This window comes from Wickerhamomyces anomalus (assembly GCF_001661255.1).
Source record: "Wickerhamomyces anomalus NRRL Y-366-8 unplaced genomic scaffold WICANscaffold_7, whole genome shotgun sequence".
In the NCBI taxonomy this organism is placed as follows: domain Eukaryota; kingdom Fungi; phylum Ascomycota; class Saccharomycetes; order Phaffomycetales; family Wickerhamomycetaceae; genus Hansenula; species Hansenula anomala.
This window is the reverse complement of record NW_017567116.1, coordinates 163,525-181,302: the sequence shown is the minus strand read 5'-3', so window position 1 is coordinate 181,302 and position 17,778 is coordinate 163,525. Positions and strand designations below refer to the sequence as shown.

Genomic DNA, 17,778 nt, shown 5'->3' with positions numbered 1-17,778 from the left:
CCAGTTTAGCAGCGTTGGCTGTTGTCGGTGGTGCTTATTTAATACTAAAGACTTTTCCTCATTTGACTGAGTCACAAGAACCAAAAAAAACTATTAATTTTGAAGAATTAAGTGAAGAAGAATTGAAATCGTGGTTAAGTGAAAGAAAAGTTTCTGTTCCTGAGGATTCCACTAAAGAAAGTTTGGTTTCGTTGGCTAAATCGCTATGAAATAAAATGGACAATGTGAAAATAATTAATATGATGAATATTCTAGTTTATTCTATGTAGATAATCTATTGTTATATTTAGCTATAGCATTTTGGAATATCTGCTTTGTTAGGCCTCTATCTTCATCAAAGATATGAGCAAATTGAACTCCCAAAGTCTCAACATCTTTATTTCTTAATTCATCATCAAATAATATAACATGCTTTAATTCAATTTCTTGATCTAATGAACTCATTGCAGATTTAATATGATTTTTCTTTGAAAAAGTACCAAATTCCAGGGCATCAAAATGGTTTATAGCTGGTTCACCGTTTAAATGAAGACTTTTCAACATTTTTCTAGCAAGGGCTAATATAGTCAGTATACTATTAGGAGATGACTTATTGAATACATACCTGGTGCTGAAGTTCTACTTGCAGCCACTATGTAAACGTTATTCTCTTTCAACTCTTTGAATATCTCTTCAACGTCTTTATAAAAAGAGATTTGAAATCCATATCTGTTGATGTTAATATAAAGCCTAATCATATAATCCATGTTCCATCCCACTCACTTGTCCACTAAAGTCTTTGTGCTTTTAGCTTTGATTGGAGGCGATATATGAGTATCACACCAGCACTTTTGGATATAGTTAGCCACTTTAATGTTAATCAAGATATAAATCTTTTATACTCACAGCTATAACCATTATTAGTTTGATCCATAGAAATGACTCTATTTGTACATACGCCAGAGGGTATAGTCCAGATCAAACACCACTACTTTTGGGTACTGAGTCATTGTTTTAATCAATATAAATAAAATAAATTCATCAAATTCATTAAATAAACCAAATTTAACCAATTTCTTTATTATATCATCACCGTCACCAGCCACACTCATTTTCACTTGTGGCTAGTGCTTACATAAGATTACTCTTACCCACGTGACCCAAATGTGGCTGGTGCTTTTTTCCTTGTCGTCGACGAAATTCAAAAATTCAACAAATTCAATTAAAACCAATTTCTATTCAATTCAGTTCAATTCAATTCAATTCACCCAAAAATGGTCTACTCTGCCAGACAAATCGGAGCCAAAAACACCTTGGACTACAAGGTCTACGTCGAACAAGACGGTAAGCCAATCTCCCCATTCCACGACATCCCATTATACGCTGATGAATCCAAAAAAATCTTGAACTTTGTTGTCGAAATCCCAAGATGGTCAAATGCTAAATTGGAAATCTCCAAGGAACAAACTTTGAATCCAATCATTCAAGATACCAAAAAGGGTAAATTAAGATTTGTTAGAAATGTCTTCCCTCATCATGGTTATATTCATAATTATGGTGCTTTCCCTCAAACTTGGGAAGATCCAAATCAAACCCATCCTGAAACTAAGGCAAAAGGTGATAATGATCCTTTAGATGTTTGTGAAATCGGTGAAGCCGTTGGTTATACCGGTCAAGTCAAACAAGTTAAAGTCCTTGGTGTCATGGCTTTATTGGATGAAGGTGAAACTGATTGGAAAGTTATTGTTATTGATATCAATGATCCTTTAGCTCCAAAATTAAATGATATCGAAGATGTTGAACGTCATTTACCAGGTTTACTAAGAGCCACTAATGAATGGTTCAGAGTTTATAAAATCCCTGATGGAAAACCTGAAAATCAATTTGCATTCTCTGGTGAAGCTAAAAATAAAAAATATGCTGAAGAAGTTATTAGAGAATGTGCTGAAGCTTGGGAAAAATTAATCAAAGGTGAAACTCAACCTGGTGATATCTCTTTAACTTCAACTGTCTTGAAAGATGTCCCATCATTTGATGAATCTGCTGCTTCTAAAGTTCCTGTTGGTTCTCAAGATTTAAAAGATGCTCCAATTGATAAATCAATTGATAAATGGTTCTTCATCTCTGGTGCTTCTGCTTAACTACAGGGTCATTTATAAATAAATAAATGAATTTTTGTTTCATCTTATTGTAATGCATTCTTTACAAACTCTTTAATCTTTACATAATCTTTAACACCATTAGTTTCAACACCTCCAGAAACATCAACTCCAATAACACCATCCAATTTAATAGCTTCATGAACATTATCAGGTGTTAACCCACCAGCTAATAAATATCTAGCATTGTTCTTTGCAGACCAATCACTCAAGTTGGACCAATTTAATTTCACACCTTCACCACCAGCTTCACTATCAAACAATGGTAATAAATGTTTATTTGGTTTTAAACTTTGTAAAACTTTTGTTTCATTTGGTACGAATCTCGTTATCACTGGTTTTTTCAATTGTGGAATATATTCATCATGAGATTCTTGTCCATGTAATTGAACAAAATCAATATCAACTTCTTCAATTATATTATTAATCTCCTCTATACTTTGATTTCTGAAAACTCCCACACTATAAGGTCCATTAGATTTAATAGAATCATGAACTTGTTCAAACCATAAACTATCTTGACCTGGCTTTAATGAATCATATAGTTCATTAGAATTTAAACCTTTCCTTTTTGATTCAACTAATGATACAACTTCTTTAGCATTTGATACTTGAATAGTTCTTGGTTTACCAGGCACGAAAATCATTCCAATCATGTCTGCACCTGATTCTAGTGCAACTTGAGCTGCCTCGACATCTTTAACTCCACAAATCTTGACTAGCATCTTGTAATATTTTCCCAATTATTTCATGTTTTATTTCAAATTTAAAATGAGTATTAAATCAGAAAATTGATTTTTAAAATCTTGATTACTTAATCTGCCATTTCATATCGTGTCTATAAACACGATAAAAAAATGTTCAGAAAAGTTCAAGTTTAAATCAATTTCAAGACTTTATTAAAGACCATAAAAATGTCTATTGAATTGGAAAGAAACACATTGGAGGAACTCCATACTATAGAGAAAGCCATCACTGATAGAATACAGAGAAATCCAGAGCTTTATGATGGGTTTTTAGAGGATAATAATAGGGTTTTAAATAAGAAAAAAAAACGTTCATTTAGAGAAGTATTATTACAACAACATGAAATATCTTTCTTTTTGAAACAATACAAGAAACAGAAAACTTTCTTAGAAGAATCTTGGAATGATGCTTCAAGAAATGAAGTTTTGAAAACAATTGATGATCCAACTTATGAATTGATTAAGTTTGATGAATTGTATCAATCTATTAAATCTCAAAATGATGAAACTGTTGTTAAGAATCTTGGTTCAATATATGCCATGAAATCATCAAATTCAAATATCCTAAGTGAAATAGGTTCAGGGATTGATTTAAATTTAATGTTTTCCGGTGAAGAATATTTTGGGAAATATTTAGATTTAGTGGAATTTCATGAAATTTGGTTAAATTTATCAAGTTTAAAAATTAGTTATGTTAAATATTTGGAAATTTTTGATAAATTTGAAGAATTTAATGATATTGTTAATAAAAAACAAGATGATTATTTGAAATATTTAATTAATTTATCAAATTATTTGAAGAATTTCATAACAAAATCAACTCCATTATTTAAATTAGATTCATTTTTAAATCAATTTGAAGAAAATTTCAATAAATCAAAACAAAATCAAGGATTATATTGTGAAGCTTGTGATAAAAATTTTGCTAAAAAAACTGTTTATGATGCTCATCTTTCAGGTAAAAAGCATTTAAAAAATGCATCAAAATTAACAACATCATCACCACCTCCATCATCTAAAAATTATGAATATTATGAAAATCTAATCGAACATTTATTAACCCCATTAAGAACAAAACGTCAAGATACAAAATTAAACACAGAAAGAAGAAAAGCATTAACAGAACGTGAAAGATTAATTGAAATTTCTCAATTAGAAAAAGATGAACAATTATCATCAAGTGAAGATGAGTCAACTAACGAACAAGATGAAAACCCAGATTTTAAAGATGGTGTTTATAACCCAATGAATTTACCTTTAGGTTTTGATGGACAACCAATTCCATATTGGTTATGGAAATTACATGGATTAGGAATAGAATATACTTGTGAAATCTGTGGTGATTATACATATAAGGGGAGAAAGGCATTTGATAAACATTTCTTAGAGCCAAGACATATTCATGGATTGAAATGTTTAGGTATAACACCTTCGTTAGTTTTCAAAGATATAACTAGTATTAAGCAAGCTATTGAATTATGGAATAAAGTTAAAAGACAAAAAAGAATAGAGGAAGGAGAAAAAGAAGATGCAGTAGAAGTGGAGGATGAAGAAGGGAATGTTATGAGTGAGAAAGTTTATAATGATTTGAAGAAACAGGGATTAATTTAGGAATAAAAAGTATTTAGATTTGTGGTATTGTAGGTTAATGGCCCTGGTTTTGTGATTTCGCGAAATTTCAAATTTAAAGAAATGAACTTGAGCCATAAATGAATTGAGCTTAATATAATTAACTAATCAATTATGTCAATTCCTTTATTCTTATTCACGTTCAATTGTGCTAAATTACCACAAACAGACTTTTCAAAGCTTCAAGATGCTCTACCATCAGACCATATCCCTGAACTTTTCGTATTTGGTTTCCAAGAATTAGTTCCAATATTAGATTCCACAATCCCTAAAGAAGTTAATCAAAGACTATTTGAAATCAATGATTCGATTCATGATGTCCTCTCCTCTAAATATCCAGATTCTAGTTCAATCCATACAATAAATATTCATCATCTTGGAGCTATTGGTTTAATAATAATGACCCCTTTCCAAAGTTCTATTAAAAAAATTGATAATACAGTTGCTAGTTGTGGATTATTTTATTCAAGTTTAAAAGGTGCGGTGGCTACAAGATTAACACTGGTTAAAGATTCACAAGAAACTGAATTCACATTTGTTGTTGCACATTTAAGTGCTAATGAAGGTTATGTTGAAAGAAGAAATAGAGATAGTTGGAGATTATTAAGATCTTTGAGTTTCAATGATGGTTGGAGTGTTTTGAAACCTAAAAATCATTGTTTTTTCATGGGTGATTTGAATTATAGAGTTGCCTTATATGGAGATGAACTGAAGAGACAAATTGATGAATCGAAAGTTTTCATAGGGTTTAATGAACAAGATATTCATTTTGATCCAACTTATAAGTTTAATGTTGGTACATCAAGTTATAACTCTAAAAGAATTGCCTCATGGTGTGATAGAATCCTGTATCAAAAATATAATGGGAATGAGAAATTAATAAGGTATGATAAGTTACCATTTCTGTCTTCTGATCATCAACCTGTTTTTTTATCAATATTGGTTCCTTTCCAAGCACCTCCAAATGCTGTTAATTCTCTAGGTTATTTGATTGAAGGTGGAGAATTTATGAAATCAACATATGCTAGTAAATTTGGGAACTATGCTTTAATCGTTTCAGATTCTATTATTGGATTATCATTGAAAAGTATAACTACAACAAGTGGAAGAATTGTATTGATAGTGATGTTTTTATTTATTTTATGGTTATTTAAATGAGTTTAGTATGATGTAATATATGAATAATGTGAGATTATGATTTAAACTACATGTAAAAACTGGATGGTTTATAAGTTTACTATTGAAGTTATACTTCCGAGCATTAATATAAGTCACGTGACATAAAATATACCCTCGTAATTAATTTCAGCCTCCCACGCTTTTTTCCTTTTCGGTGACCCCCACTGTATGGATACGGATATCCACGGACTAAAAGATTAACATAATAGACATCTTCAGCCGTTTCAAAATTTGAATCACTTTGAAATAAAAGAAAAGAGCACTATCCTTTATAACCCAATCCGAGAGAATTACAACAGAATACACCCAAAACATGCTAACAATTGGCATCAATTCAACTATTCTTTTTCTTTATACCTAAAATTCCATGGACCTTTGTGCTCCGCATCAACCGTTTGCAGAATGTTCTTAAATCCATTGAGGGACCTTATCCAATATGATTCAATCTTGAATCAACGTACTCTATGACTAGTGTCAAGTGACTACAAATAATCAATTCATATTCATCAAAGACGTGTACTATTACATTAAATTATTCTGTATACAAGAAAGGGGGAATATTTAGGGATATAAAATGAGTGAATGACTTGTTTATAATTCTTTGAAAGCATCTCTACCGAAGAATGAAATCTTTAACCAATCAGCAACAACTTTAAATCTTGATCTAACAGATAAAATCATTGAAACATATAAAACTCTCCAGACAAAGAAAGTGAAAATACCACCACCAGAATAGAATGAACGAGAACCATAAGTAATGTTTGCAATAGCTCTTTCAGCACCTAAATAAGCTAAAGCACCTAAATGAATATATTTAAATGGTTTAATACCATTTTCTTGGAATAATAAATCAACTTTTTCAGTAGTTGTTGCTAATTTTTCATGGAAATTTGGAATCTTGGAAATTTTTGTGAAAACTTTACATAAATATTCAGCTTCTTGATGAGCAACTTGAGCAGTTGGTGGTAATTTAGCAAAAGCATTATCACCAATGGCAAAGATGTTGTTTGTACCTTTAACTAATAAATGTTCATCAACGATTAAACCTCTTGTAGCATGGTTTTGTTCAGGGATTTTTTTATATAAATTGGTAACTAAAGATCTTGGTTTATTACCAGTGGCCCAAACTAAAACACCATATGGGATTGTAGTTTCATCAATTGAACCATCTTCATTCTTGGTTTTAGCAACAAGGAATTTATCTTCAACTTTTGAAACGGCAGTTCTGGTTTTCAAATCAATTGTAGTTTCTTTTAAAACTTTTTCAGCATATGAAGTTAATTTTTTTTCAAACATATTCAAAACAACAGGTAAGGCTTCGATCAAGACGATTTGCACTTCATCAACGATATTTGGCATAAAAGTTTTCAAATCTTGATCAATATAATCTTGTAATTCACCAGCAGTTTCCACACCAGTTGGACCACCACCAACAACAACCAAAGTTAATAATCTTTTTCTTTCAGGATCATCTTTTGGTAATAAATTGGCTCTTTCCACAGCTTCAATGAATCTATGTCTAATTTTTCTTGAATCTGAAATTTCTTTAAGGAAACAACCATGTTCTTCAACACCTGGAATACCAAAAGTGTTTGGTTCAGCACCAACAGCAGTGACTAAATAATCATAAGAGATTTGAGCAATTTCATTAGCTTTTAAACCAACGTTGATACCAACACCATCAGCAGAGGTAACAGTGGTGTTTATATTTGAAAATGATTTAATTGTAACAGTTTTATCATTTGGATTAATATCAGTAGCTTCAGCTTCATAATAAGTAACATCACCTTTCTTCTTGTTGGCGAATGAAACAACAGGTTCCATGATTGATTTTTCATCAACAGTACCAACTGGACATGAAGGTAATAATGGAGTGAAGAGGAAATAATTTCTTGGAGAAATGATTATAACATTATATTTAGTGGAATCAATATGTTTTAAGAATGAAATAGCACCCCAACCTGAACCCAAGATGACGATTGAAGGTCTGTCAGTTTTATTTGAGATTAATTTTGGGGCTTTGTGGAAAGAAGAGGAACCAGAACTAACTTTTGAATCTGATTGATTTAAGGCAGAAGCTGAAACGATTGATGAAGATTGGATTGATCTTATTAAAGTGGAGGATCTAATTAAAGGAGTTCTTAAAGATCTGGTAGATCTGGCCAAGTTCTTGATACGTAACATGATGGAACTTAGTGTTGACACGGATGATATAAGTCAGTAAAAGATTGTAATCAAGTAAAATTGTACTTATATATATTTTTTCCAATTCGGATTGACCTCTTCACGAATTTTAGTTTTTTTCATTGGCTGAAACGCAAAAAAAGGAAAAAAAAACAAAAAAAAACAAAAAAAAGCCTCGAAACTTTATTCGGTCTTCGGAATTTAGATCAAAGGTTTTTTTGTATGGGAGAATTGAGTTTTGTATGGGGGATTTAATGACTGTTGAAGGTTGAATTGGAATTGGAATTGTTGATTGTTGGGGCAGTGGTGGAATGGAATATTGCAGTGGGGAACTATCGATCGGATTCCTTTTAATGAATTTATTTGGTTTCAATTCAATTAATTTCAATCATTTTCTGGTGCTGAGGAATCCGGCACAACGGTATGGATTATTTTATTATGGTGATTAGTCAGGTGTTATGTAATAGTGATTATATAATGTATTATATAATGTATTACATAACTGTTATATTACCTAAGCCATTACTCATCATATTATCTATACTATATCTATCTAACTATCATCCTGGTTATTCTATAAATTACACTGACTATGCCCCCAACTATCAGTATAGAGTATAGTACAACATCCCCGTATGAAGTTATTTGCTTCACTATATCCAAAACTTGGTTCACACGTTCATGATTATCAACATAATCCATAGATACCAATAGGTTCTTCATCATTATATCAGCACTTATTATACCCATTGTTATCAATGTTGATTTAAAGAACCCCATGAATTGATAATTCAAAAGTTTAATCAATATATTGGTTTTAACTGATGTTTTGAAGATCTTGACTCCAATATAACATCTAATTAAAAAATTCAAAAGACAAAAATATGATAGCATTTTACCAATAATCAAGATACATAACCATGATATCTGATAAAACTCTTCAAAATTTATGAATTGGAAAGTTGATGGCCAATCAATATCAAATTTCATTATTGATATCAATGAGAATTGTAAGACAATAAATATAGTGAATGCAAATATAAAGAAGTTTAAAATCTTGTTTTCAATAGTCATTGAATGACGAGTCTCTAGGATTTGATTTGATGCTTGATTAGTCTTAGTTATCAATTTTAATTTATATTTATCCAATTCATGTTTTTTCAATTCCAGGGCATTCAACATTTCAATTTCAGAGTTTCTTCTGAGTATATTCAAAGTTTCGATGTCTAATCCATTCTCATCAACTAGCTGAGATTTCTCATTTAATAACGACATATTTCCAATAAACGTCTCTTTTCAGGATAACTAAACAAGATACAATCCAAGAGCACCATCCTCCTCTTATATACAATCCTCACCAAACAATGTAAAACTCGTTAAAACGCAAAAAACAGACCATGTGCTGCTAAGCGAAGTTATTTATTTTATTTGTTTATTATTTCTGCACGTGGAGGGCCTAGTCTGGGGCCTCGGAGATGGGTGCACTTGCTCACTATGGAAAGAAGTGGGACTAGTCCTAGTAAACAATCTAACCGCCATACATCAAGGGTGCAGTCCTGGACTAGACTCTGCCCATGTGTCAGAGAAATAAACAAATTAAATAAACAAGGATTGAATATCTCGTGAGTAATAGTTGAAAGGTGTATGGATTAAATGGGTAGTCTGATACTAAATTGTATCCAGCTTAAGCTAGTGTCTTGTGGCTCAAGGATTGAGGATTGAGCTGGTATTGCTGTGTACTGGAAATAATAGGCAATAGCCAAAAGCAGCCCTTCGTTATCTATACACAAAACCGTTTTTCAGTCACCAATTCTACCGGTGCTAAGAGTTTTAACTTTCAATCTAGATAAAGTTGGTGTAATATCTCCAAACAATCGGCTTGTACAGCATCACATCCTATAAATGCTGAAGCTTTCGAAGATTCAAACGAACAATTGAGAAGCCTTGATGTCTTAATTCAAGTAGGATACCTGTAACATTATTATTAATACCGAGACATGGTATAATCAACTTTTACGAGCTATGAAATCCCAAATCACATTGAAGTTTACATCTTCATTCTCTGGATAGTCAAGACTCAAGCTCCGTTTTTTGAGATTAAATCAATTTCTTCAATTAATATTGTACAAACTGTACGTTCAAATTAATTATGCTTCAATCTGCATAGTTGTATACCTTATCAGTTTTCGTGTTGATGAAATCCCATTGGAAATACTAACTCTGGTAATACCTCCAAGATACAAACATACAATCCATCACCAGCTTCACCAAGTGTTTAACGTTTATATGAATTACTCTTTTGTAAATAATGGAAAAGTCAGTCAGGACTCAGTATTGTAAGTGAAACCATATTTTCAGAATGTGCGGAGGATATCAGCACTAGACCTAATCATTTTTCATTATTATCAACTGTGTCCATTTATTGAGCCATAAATTATTTTATTGAGCACTTGAGTTGAAGTTCTACTGGTGTCCGCTGTCCAGTCTTTCCATATTGGCTTTAAGTCTTTCCAATGTACTTGTGAAACATGAATCTGAGAAATATGAACAAGATTTTACCGTTTCAGTATCCTCTCTCTTCCTTCCAATGGGAACAACAAATCTCCATTTTTCCAATCGGGATTTCTTTGTTTCCTCGGTGTGTGATTAGGTGTTTGAATTTTTACTTTTATGGCTTCTTCTGTTCACACAATTGTTCATGGTCGCGTATCAAACATCCTGAATTTCAACACTGTGTGTACAACAACCAATTCGCCTTCTCACCAATAAATATTTAAGGCTCTGAAGGCTCCATGAAATCATCAATCTTGTGCAAACTTACTACCTTTGGCTCATGATCAAATAGTTAGTTCACTTGGGCAAGAACTTTTGGTTTGTGTCAATGTATTTGTATTATCACCTATTTGGCGTTTATATCCGCTCTTCACATACGTGAAAGATTGCAAGTCATGCACATCAGGACTATCTTCATCGCCAATAGTCCCGGCAGAATTATTGAATACTGCAAATATAGTTACTTTCGAGCTTTTTACAAACAAACAATTGATTTTCTTGTATACTGTGCTCATCTATTTAACCAAAATCCTAGTTACTCTATAAACTATACTAACTGCTCCACCAATTATCAACATGGAGTATAATACAACATCACCATATAAGCTCACCTGCTTCACTATGTCCAGCACTCGGTTCACATGCTCATGGTTACCAATATAATCCATAGATACCAATATATTCTTCAGAATTATATTAGCACTTACTATACCCATTGTCATCAATGTTGATTTCAAAAACCCCATGAACTGATAATTCAACAGCTTAAACAATATATTTGTTTTAACGAGCCTCCTAAATATCTTTACTCCAATGTAACATCTAACTAAAAAATTTATAAGACAAAAATATGACAACATTTTACCAATCACCAAGATACATAACCATGATATTTGATAAAAGTCTTCAAAGCTTATAAACTGCAAAAGTGATGGCCAGTCAATATCAAGTTTCATTATCAGTATCAATGAAAATTGTAAAACAATAAATATAGTGAATGCAAATATAAAGAAATTCAAAATCCTATTCTCAACAGTCATTGAATGATGATTCTCTAGGATTTGATTTGATGCTTGATTAGTTCTGGTTATTAACTTTAGCTTATACTCATCTAGTTCAGCTTCTCTCAGTTCTAAAGCTTTCAACACTTCAGTTTCAGAGTTTTTTCTGGATGTTAAATCTTCAATATCGACACCATCTTGTTTTTCCTCATTAAAAGACATCTTTCTATAGCAACAATAATAAGTTTAGCAGTCCAACAATAGTCAGCACAACAGCAAGACAATAACATTATCAAACAACATCTTGAAACCAGATTTCCCACTCTTTAAATAATATTGGAAATTTATCAAACAATGTAAAATTCCTCAAAAAAGTTGAAAACACAGTCGCATATGCAAGGCCTAGTCCTGGCTCTTCCAAAGCTTAATCAAAGTATAGGCGAGTCGTGGACTAGTCCTGTTCGCGTAATTTTAACCGCGAAAGGGTCTATCGAGACAAGAGCCAGGCAGCCTTTAATACAATTCACAGAATTACACTGAAATCTACAATTATTAAATTCACAAAAAGTGTTTGACTGTTTGACGTAAGATGAACCGCATCCTGTAATGAGTCTAAAACTTTTCAAACAGCATGGAAACAAGGTCTACACTCCCAATCACTAGACCTTATCCCCAATCCAGTCACCAGCTTGCCTATTTTAGTCTCTGTGTATTGTAATCTTATCCCACAAATGTTCATGGCTGCAGTAAATCTCATCGTATTGAACCGTTATTGGGCTGATTGGCAAAATACTAAACACTCGGGCACTGAGACACTTCTCTCCAAACAAATAACATTACAAAAAACCTTCTCTGATAATCAATAAACTGTAGCAAGGTCTTCTCCGGGATAATCTGGAGTATACCAAGCACTCTTTTCATCAAAGCTATAACTGTATCAAGGTCCAATACGTAGCAAAATCATACTGAGTTGAAGAAACAAGGTACTCTATGCAAGCCCTAGTTTCTCATGACGTATATCCAAACGAACTTGTTAAAACCTAAATCAATTTAGTGGCTTCGAAATTATTTTCAACCATATTCTATTAATAACTCAAATGAAAATTGAAAACAACACTTCATCTCATAACCAAAATATTGTCTCATAAACTTCTTTTTAAAGAGTCAGAGAACTTGACATCACTAGAAGGAGTCAAAACTCAGTTCTCCAGAACTTAATTTTGGCTGGGCTCTCAAAATCTAAATTTTTCACGATTTTTAACATCTGATGGGTAGAGCAAATTTCTCTCGATTCAACCAAATCTTTGATCCAGATACTCCAACGGCCATGTTCAAAATGTTTAATCAGATTATTTAGAATTTTTTTCAACCTGAACACCTCCAACTGATGATCATCAGGATCATTTGATACTTTCTTGAGCTCGAATACAACTCCAAGCCATCAATATGTATCTACTTCTGATAATAATAACAAAATGTATTCATTGATCACCTTGAACAAATTAGAAGAGCTCCAATAGTTCAGATTGACGATTCATACTAAAGCAGTGCCAGAAAATTGTCATTGGTTCTTTCAAAAAGAATATAGCATAATAAAATCATGTTTTTCTTCAAGGTAAAAACGATTATTTGAACCTTCAAATAGATCACTTTGCAGTAAATGTTTCAGTTGCGACCTTAATTCATTGTCTTGCATAATTATCAAGTCCAGGAAAAAGTGAATTGAACTTTTCGCTATTCAAAATTTCTCCTTTCTCAAAGCTCCCTTGAAAAACTTTGATATTTTCGAAACATTCACAAACTCAACCCAAATAGGCAGCAGCCTTTAATTTACAGTCATTTCCACCTTATTCACCGTAACGTATTTCCAACATCTCTTGTACAATGTACCCCTTATCTCTGTATACCTTTCCAGCTTCAAACCACCGCTCATTGGACTTTTGTGTTCTTGAAATTACAAGTAGAAAAAACACCTCCCAGTTTGAAAATATTGTTAAACTTCATCAATTGATAGACATGACCTTTAGGTTAGGAGATTCTAAATGATATACTGCAATTCAACTTATTGATTCTTTGACGAAAAACAATCTCTTCACTTGAAATCTAAACTAGTTAGATTCAAACCAGGATTTAGAGTCCAAAGTTCAAAGTCCAAACATCCCGCTTAACTATCATGTTTTTAAAATCATTCATCTATATTTTCATCTCAAAAGAACACATCACATGGAAGTAATGATTTGAAAACTTATATTTTGGCCCCTATATCCAGCGAATCTTCTGCAAAAGTAACATCGATCAAACACAACTAGCCTATTCTTTTGCACGAGGGAATACATAATTTTACATCAAAATGCATTTCCTTTTCAATTTTCTAGTTTAAAACCCATAAACGATGCTTAGAGGTGCTAGATTCGTAAAGCTCAACTTTTATCAAGCAAACAGCCACTGCATCAAAATTCAATGCCCGGAAATTGTTTGTTAGAACCTAACAGCAAATTATTACCTGATAGAAACCATCACCTAACGATAAAAACCCCCAATATTGTCAACCAAAGTGTAAGGTCATTGCCAAATCCAATAGCATAAGATCCATAGCACTTCCAGTGAGTCAATTAAACGGTTTATAAGTTCTAGTCTCGTTTTGAAGCAGCGGTTTTCACTTTTTTTTTGTCAACTTTTGGCCTTTTTGACCATTCAAAGTATTCATATAACAACCAGCATTTCCAAAAGGCAAAAGATCTAAGCCAGCAACAATATTAAAGCTTCATCCACACAATCCATCACAACAATTGGCCCTCAAATGCCTCAAGATTGGTTTAATAATATTTTTCAAGTAAAACTGTTGACCAAATTATTACCTGATAGAATTCATCACTTCACGATGAAAATACTCCAACATTGCCAGCGCTGGTGTGTGATTATTACCAACTTCAATAGCATAAGGTCCATAACATTTCCAATGAATCGTTTCAATTTCCGATCTCGTTTTGAAGCAGTGGGTTTCACTTTTTTTTTGTCAACTTTTGGTGTTTTTGGATTTTCAAAGTATCCATGTAATAATCAACATTTTTAAAACATGAAAGATCTAATCCAGTAACAATACTAAAGCTCCAACAACACAATACATCATAATAATTAACCCTCAAATGCCTCAAGGTTGGTATAATCAATATTTTGGGAGTAATTATAATTGATGAAAGTTGAAACCACAGAGACTTGAAAAACTCACCCTTTCAAACAGCAATGCAACAACAAATTCAGTAGGGGAAGCCTCTATGAGTCAATGTACTTGAGAGCCAATAGGTCCAACAAAAACAACATTCTTCAAGGAACAATTTGTTTGTATAAAGACATTTTAAGATACTGAATAAGTTCCACCATCATTTGCTAATATTCTCAATTTATGAATGGATCAGCTTATAGTTTTCTTTAATTGATATCGATCAGAATAAAAGAATTCAACAATTACCAAAATAAACCATCTTCAAAAAGATTCTTGAATTAGGGATTTCAATTAAAGCACTTGTACCAAAAGTTAATGATTAACTAATGTTTTCATGTTAGTTTGAATTCTCCAGTGTGGGTTATCCTGGTTAAGTTGATCAATGACAATACAACAATTCCAGTGACTTTCTATGAAATTGATAATGATTGTTTAACTATTTTATTCTCCTGTCAATTGATTCATTTTTTCAACTTCATTTAACGTCACGTGATGCGTGCGATAACCAGATATTGAAGAATTATACTATAACATAAGTTGATTTTTTAGTGAGAACTCTTTCAAGTGTTTGCCGCAGAGTCTATTTGAGTTATCTCTTTAATGTTTTTTGGAATGTGAGTTTAGCTACAAGTTCCTTTGGTTCTACATTATTCAAAATAATTAAAATTTTAATTCAAAAACTAATATGGGAAAAAAAAAACTATCTGGTACTCCAGATAATCTGTTTCATTATTTTTTTCAGTCAAAGATGGTTTAAGCACAGTTATGAGAATCATTCCCAAAACCAATAAAAGCTGGATCTTTGAGGTATTCAAGTATCTCGATTGACTTCTTTCTTCTTGGATGATTTGTGTCATTTGATCAGCCATTTCATCTTTGGAAAAAACACTCTGAGAAAATTGGCATCCAAAGCCTCTTTTGTCTCTTCAATAAAATCACCAGGGCCCTTCAGCTTCCTTTTGTTGAAATTTTTTGGAAATTTAGAACACAGGCTAATCCTACCTTCAATCAAATTAGTCAATTCACCTATATGTAAAAACTTGAACTCACAAGCATACACACCAATAAATTCCAAAGATTCACAATTTGGGTATTTCAAAATAGAAACATCCTGGATAGATAGTGCCTTAAGATGGTTATAATTTGATAGATCCAGTTCACCTGTTCCAGGGCTTCTCAATTTTAAAAACTTCAAATTTGGTGCACCAATTTGTAAATTGATAAGTTTAAAATCATGAGACCAATGATCCACTGAAAAGAGTTTCAATTTTGGGAAATCACAATTATAAAACCCTATTTTGGTGACTAAAGTTCTAAATATCCCCCTACGACTATAACTTTCAGTTTTATTCCCAAATATTAATGTTTCTAGCTCACTCAATTTCAAATTACTGAATTTCCACTCTAAATTTCCTAAAGTTCCTTCAATACGATTATAATAATAAATTCGACCTTCAAATTTTAAAACTTTAAGTTTTGGTAATAGAATAGGTATATTATTGAAAATATCATAGTTAATGTTACATTTCACCATTGAAAGGTTTTCCAAGTTTGGAGCATTTGGTTTCAGCTTCTCATCAAAATCGACATATGAGAGACAAAGTGTTTTCAAACTGGGGCACTTAACAAATGATAACTCACCAACTGCACCATTTTCAACTTCACAAATATGTAAAAATTCCAATTTCTTTAAATTAACCATTGAAATAAAGTAATCATTACATGTTGTTAACTCTTTGACTTGATCAAAGAACCCTCCATGATTTATCTCTTGGACTATTGGATAAAAATTGGGTTTAAGTTTCAACTTTGTGAACTTTGGAGCAAAATTTCTTTGACATTCACCAATAAGACAATTATTAGCTTCAATAGTTTCTAGTGAATCGAATTCACAATCTGAAATAGTTACAAATTGTTCACAATATAATATTTTCAAATTTTTCAACATTGGAGCTTTAATTCTTGAAAAATTTAAAACATTATCAACACCTATAGTAAGATTCACCAAAGTGGACAAATTCAATCCATCTAATCCCCCAGAATCATACAAATGTTCAATTTTCAAAGTTTCCACACCTTCAAGTAGGTCAACAAATCGACTGCTTGTCAATAGACTTTCTCCAGGGCGTATCAAAGTAGTAGTTGCAGGAAACTTCAAAACATCAGGATCATTTAAGCCAGTGACCTTTAGTTTTTCCAACAAAGGCGATACAACTTTTTGATTGTGTTTCTTTATAAACTCAACATTATAAAGCTCCAAGTATTGTGCTTCTGGTGCATAAAATGGAATAGTCTTATAATCTAAATATAAGTCAGATCCTTTGATCTCTACCGAGTCAATATTGAAAAACTTTGAGTCAGCCATGGGTTTCAAACTTATCAAAAACTTTGCTAAAACTTCCTCATTTTTGGCTAGTATTGAAAGATGGTGGGGAAATTTTCCTAGCAAATGTTCGGCAAATTTTTCAAATGGATCATCGTAAACATCTAAGATAACTAAAACCAGTTGTGGTGTTATTTTCCTCTTCTTGGATTTATATTTCATATTATTAACATGACAGGTTATTGAATCTGGCGAAGTAAATGATGAATTTGAATACTTCAAGATTGACCAATTTCTCCATATTGGTTCCAGTTCTTTGATTTGTGCGATTGTAAGGAGATCTGAAGGGTTTAACCAATAGCTGATACTTTCAAGAACCTCTAGTGGGATTGATAGTAAAGAAGGCATACTTGAATTTGACTGGAAGTAGTCTTGATGTTCGCTTGATAATGTTTGTTAATTGAAAAAGTTTATGTGTTTTGTGAACAATTTTTTTTTTCTCAAAGTTCTCAAAATTCAAAGTACAGTAAGCAAAAGGAATTGGTTGATAACTGAGTGAATTGAAGTAATGTGTAATTGGAAAGAATTAGTCTATTTCTTGTTGGTGATACATTCTGTCAGTACACTATGAGATGGTTTGGGTGTTTAGCTTATTAGATAAATAAACGTCGGCTATAACCGGTGGTACTGTCAATATTGTCTTGCAGATAAACGTTAGAAAAGTAAACAAAAAAAAACTAATCATGTTAAAACTGGTATAAATGAAGCTTTTACTCTGATTATGATGCGGTTGAAGATTTAA

The 17,778-nt window shown here is 32.0% G+C and overlaps 9 protein-coding genes across 9 annotated transcripts; 3 read left to right on the top strand and 6 right to left on the bottom strand.

The window, feature by feature from the left end:
* Positions 1-261: 261 nt before the first annotated feature.
* Positions 262-989, bottom strand: WICANDRAFT_36037 (Mg-dependent acid phosphatase; the record flags this gene model as incomplete). Its single annotated transcript, XM_019182389.1, has 4 exons — positions 262-557; positions 605-708; positions 763-847; positions 938-989. 4 exons carry the CDS (start codon positions 987-989, stop codon positions 262-264), a joined length of 537 nt encoding a protein of 178 aa, XP_019036226.1.
* A 264-nt stretch (positions 990-1,253) lies between these two features.
* IPP1 (inorganic diphosphatase IPP1) lies at positions 1,254-2,120 on the top strand (the record flags this gene model as incomplete). Its single annotated transcript, XM_019182387.1, has 1 exon — positions 1,254-2,120. One exon carries the CDS (start codon positions 1,254-1,256, stop codon positions 2,118-2,120), a length of 867 nt encoding a protein of 288 aa, XP_019036225.1.
* Positions 2,121-2,164: 44 nt separating this feature from the next.
* TRP1 (phosphoribosylanthranilate isomerase TRP1) lies at positions 2,165-2,863 on the bottom strand (the record flags this gene model as incomplete). Its single annotated transcript, XM_019182435.1, has 1 exon — positions 2,165-2,863. The coding sequence occupies one exon, from the start codon at positions 2,861-2,863 to the stop codon at positions 2,165-2,167; it is 699 nt and encodes a 232-aa protein (XP_019036224.1).
* A 189-nt stretch (positions 2,864-3,052) lies between these two features.
* PRP9 (SF3a splicing factor complex subunit PRP9) lies at positions 3,053-4,495 on the top strand (the record flags this gene model as incomplete). Its single annotated transcript, XM_019182385.1, has 1 exon — positions 3,053-4,495. One exon carries the CDS (start codon positions 3,053-3,055, stop codon positions 4,493-4,495), a length of 1,443 nt encoding a protein of 480 aa, XP_019036223.1.
* Positions 4,496-4,627: 132 nt separating this feature from the next.
* INP54 (phosphoinositide 5-phosphatase INP54) lies at positions 4,628-5,671 on the top strand (the record flags this gene model as incomplete). The annotated part of the gene is made up of 1 exon (XM_019185202.1): positions 4,628-5,671. The coding sequence occupies one exon, from the start codon at positions 4,628-4,630 to the stop codon at positions 5,669-5,671; it is 1,044 nt and encodes a 347-aa protein (XP_019036222.1).
* Positions 5,672-6,283: 612 nt separating this feature from the next.
* NDI1 (NADH-ubiquinone reductase (H(+)-translocating) NDI1) lies at positions 6,284-7,876 on the bottom strand (the record flags this gene model as incomplete). The annotated part of the gene is made up of 1 exon (XM_019182440.1): positions 6,284-7,876. One exon carries the CDS (start codon positions 7,874-7,876, stop codon positions 6,284-6,286), a length of 1,593 nt encoding a protein of 530 aa, XP_019036221.1.
* A 272-nt stretch (positions 7,877-8,148) lies between these two features.
* On the bottom strand, positions 8,149-9,512 carry WICANDRAFT_70981 (uncharacterized protein). The gene has a single exon (XM_019184228.1). It carries the CDS (start codon positions 9,149-9,151, stop codon positions 8,426-8,428), a length of 726 nt encoding a protein of 241 aa, XP_019036220.1. The 5' UTR covers positions 9,152-9,512; the 3' UTR covers positions 8,149-8,425.
* A 1,259-nt stretch (positions 9,513-10,771) lies between these two features.
* Positions 10,772-11,652, bottom strand: WICANDRAFT_81245 (uncharacterized protein; the record flags this gene model as incomplete). Its single annotated transcript, XM_019185201.1, has 5 exons — positions 10,772-10,775; positions 10,808-10,944; positions 11,041-11,112; positions 11,137-11,255; positions 11,295-11,652. The coding sequence occupies 5 exons, from the start codon at positions 11,650-11,652 to the stop codon at positions 10,772-10,774; spliced, it is 690 nt and encodes a 229-aa protein (XP_019036219.1).
* A 3,313-nt stretch (positions 11,653-14,965) lies between these two features.
* Positions 14,966-17,384, bottom strand: WICANDRAFT_65276 (uncharacterized protein; the record flags this gene model as incomplete). Its single annotated transcript, XM_019183885.1, has 2 exons — positions 14,966-14,976; positions 15,656-17,384. 2 exons carry the CDS (start codon positions 17,382-17,384, stop codon positions 14,966-14,968), a joined length of 1,740 nt encoding a protein of 579 aa, XP_019036218.1.
* Between the last annotated feature and the right edge of the window lie 394 nt (positions 17,385-17,778).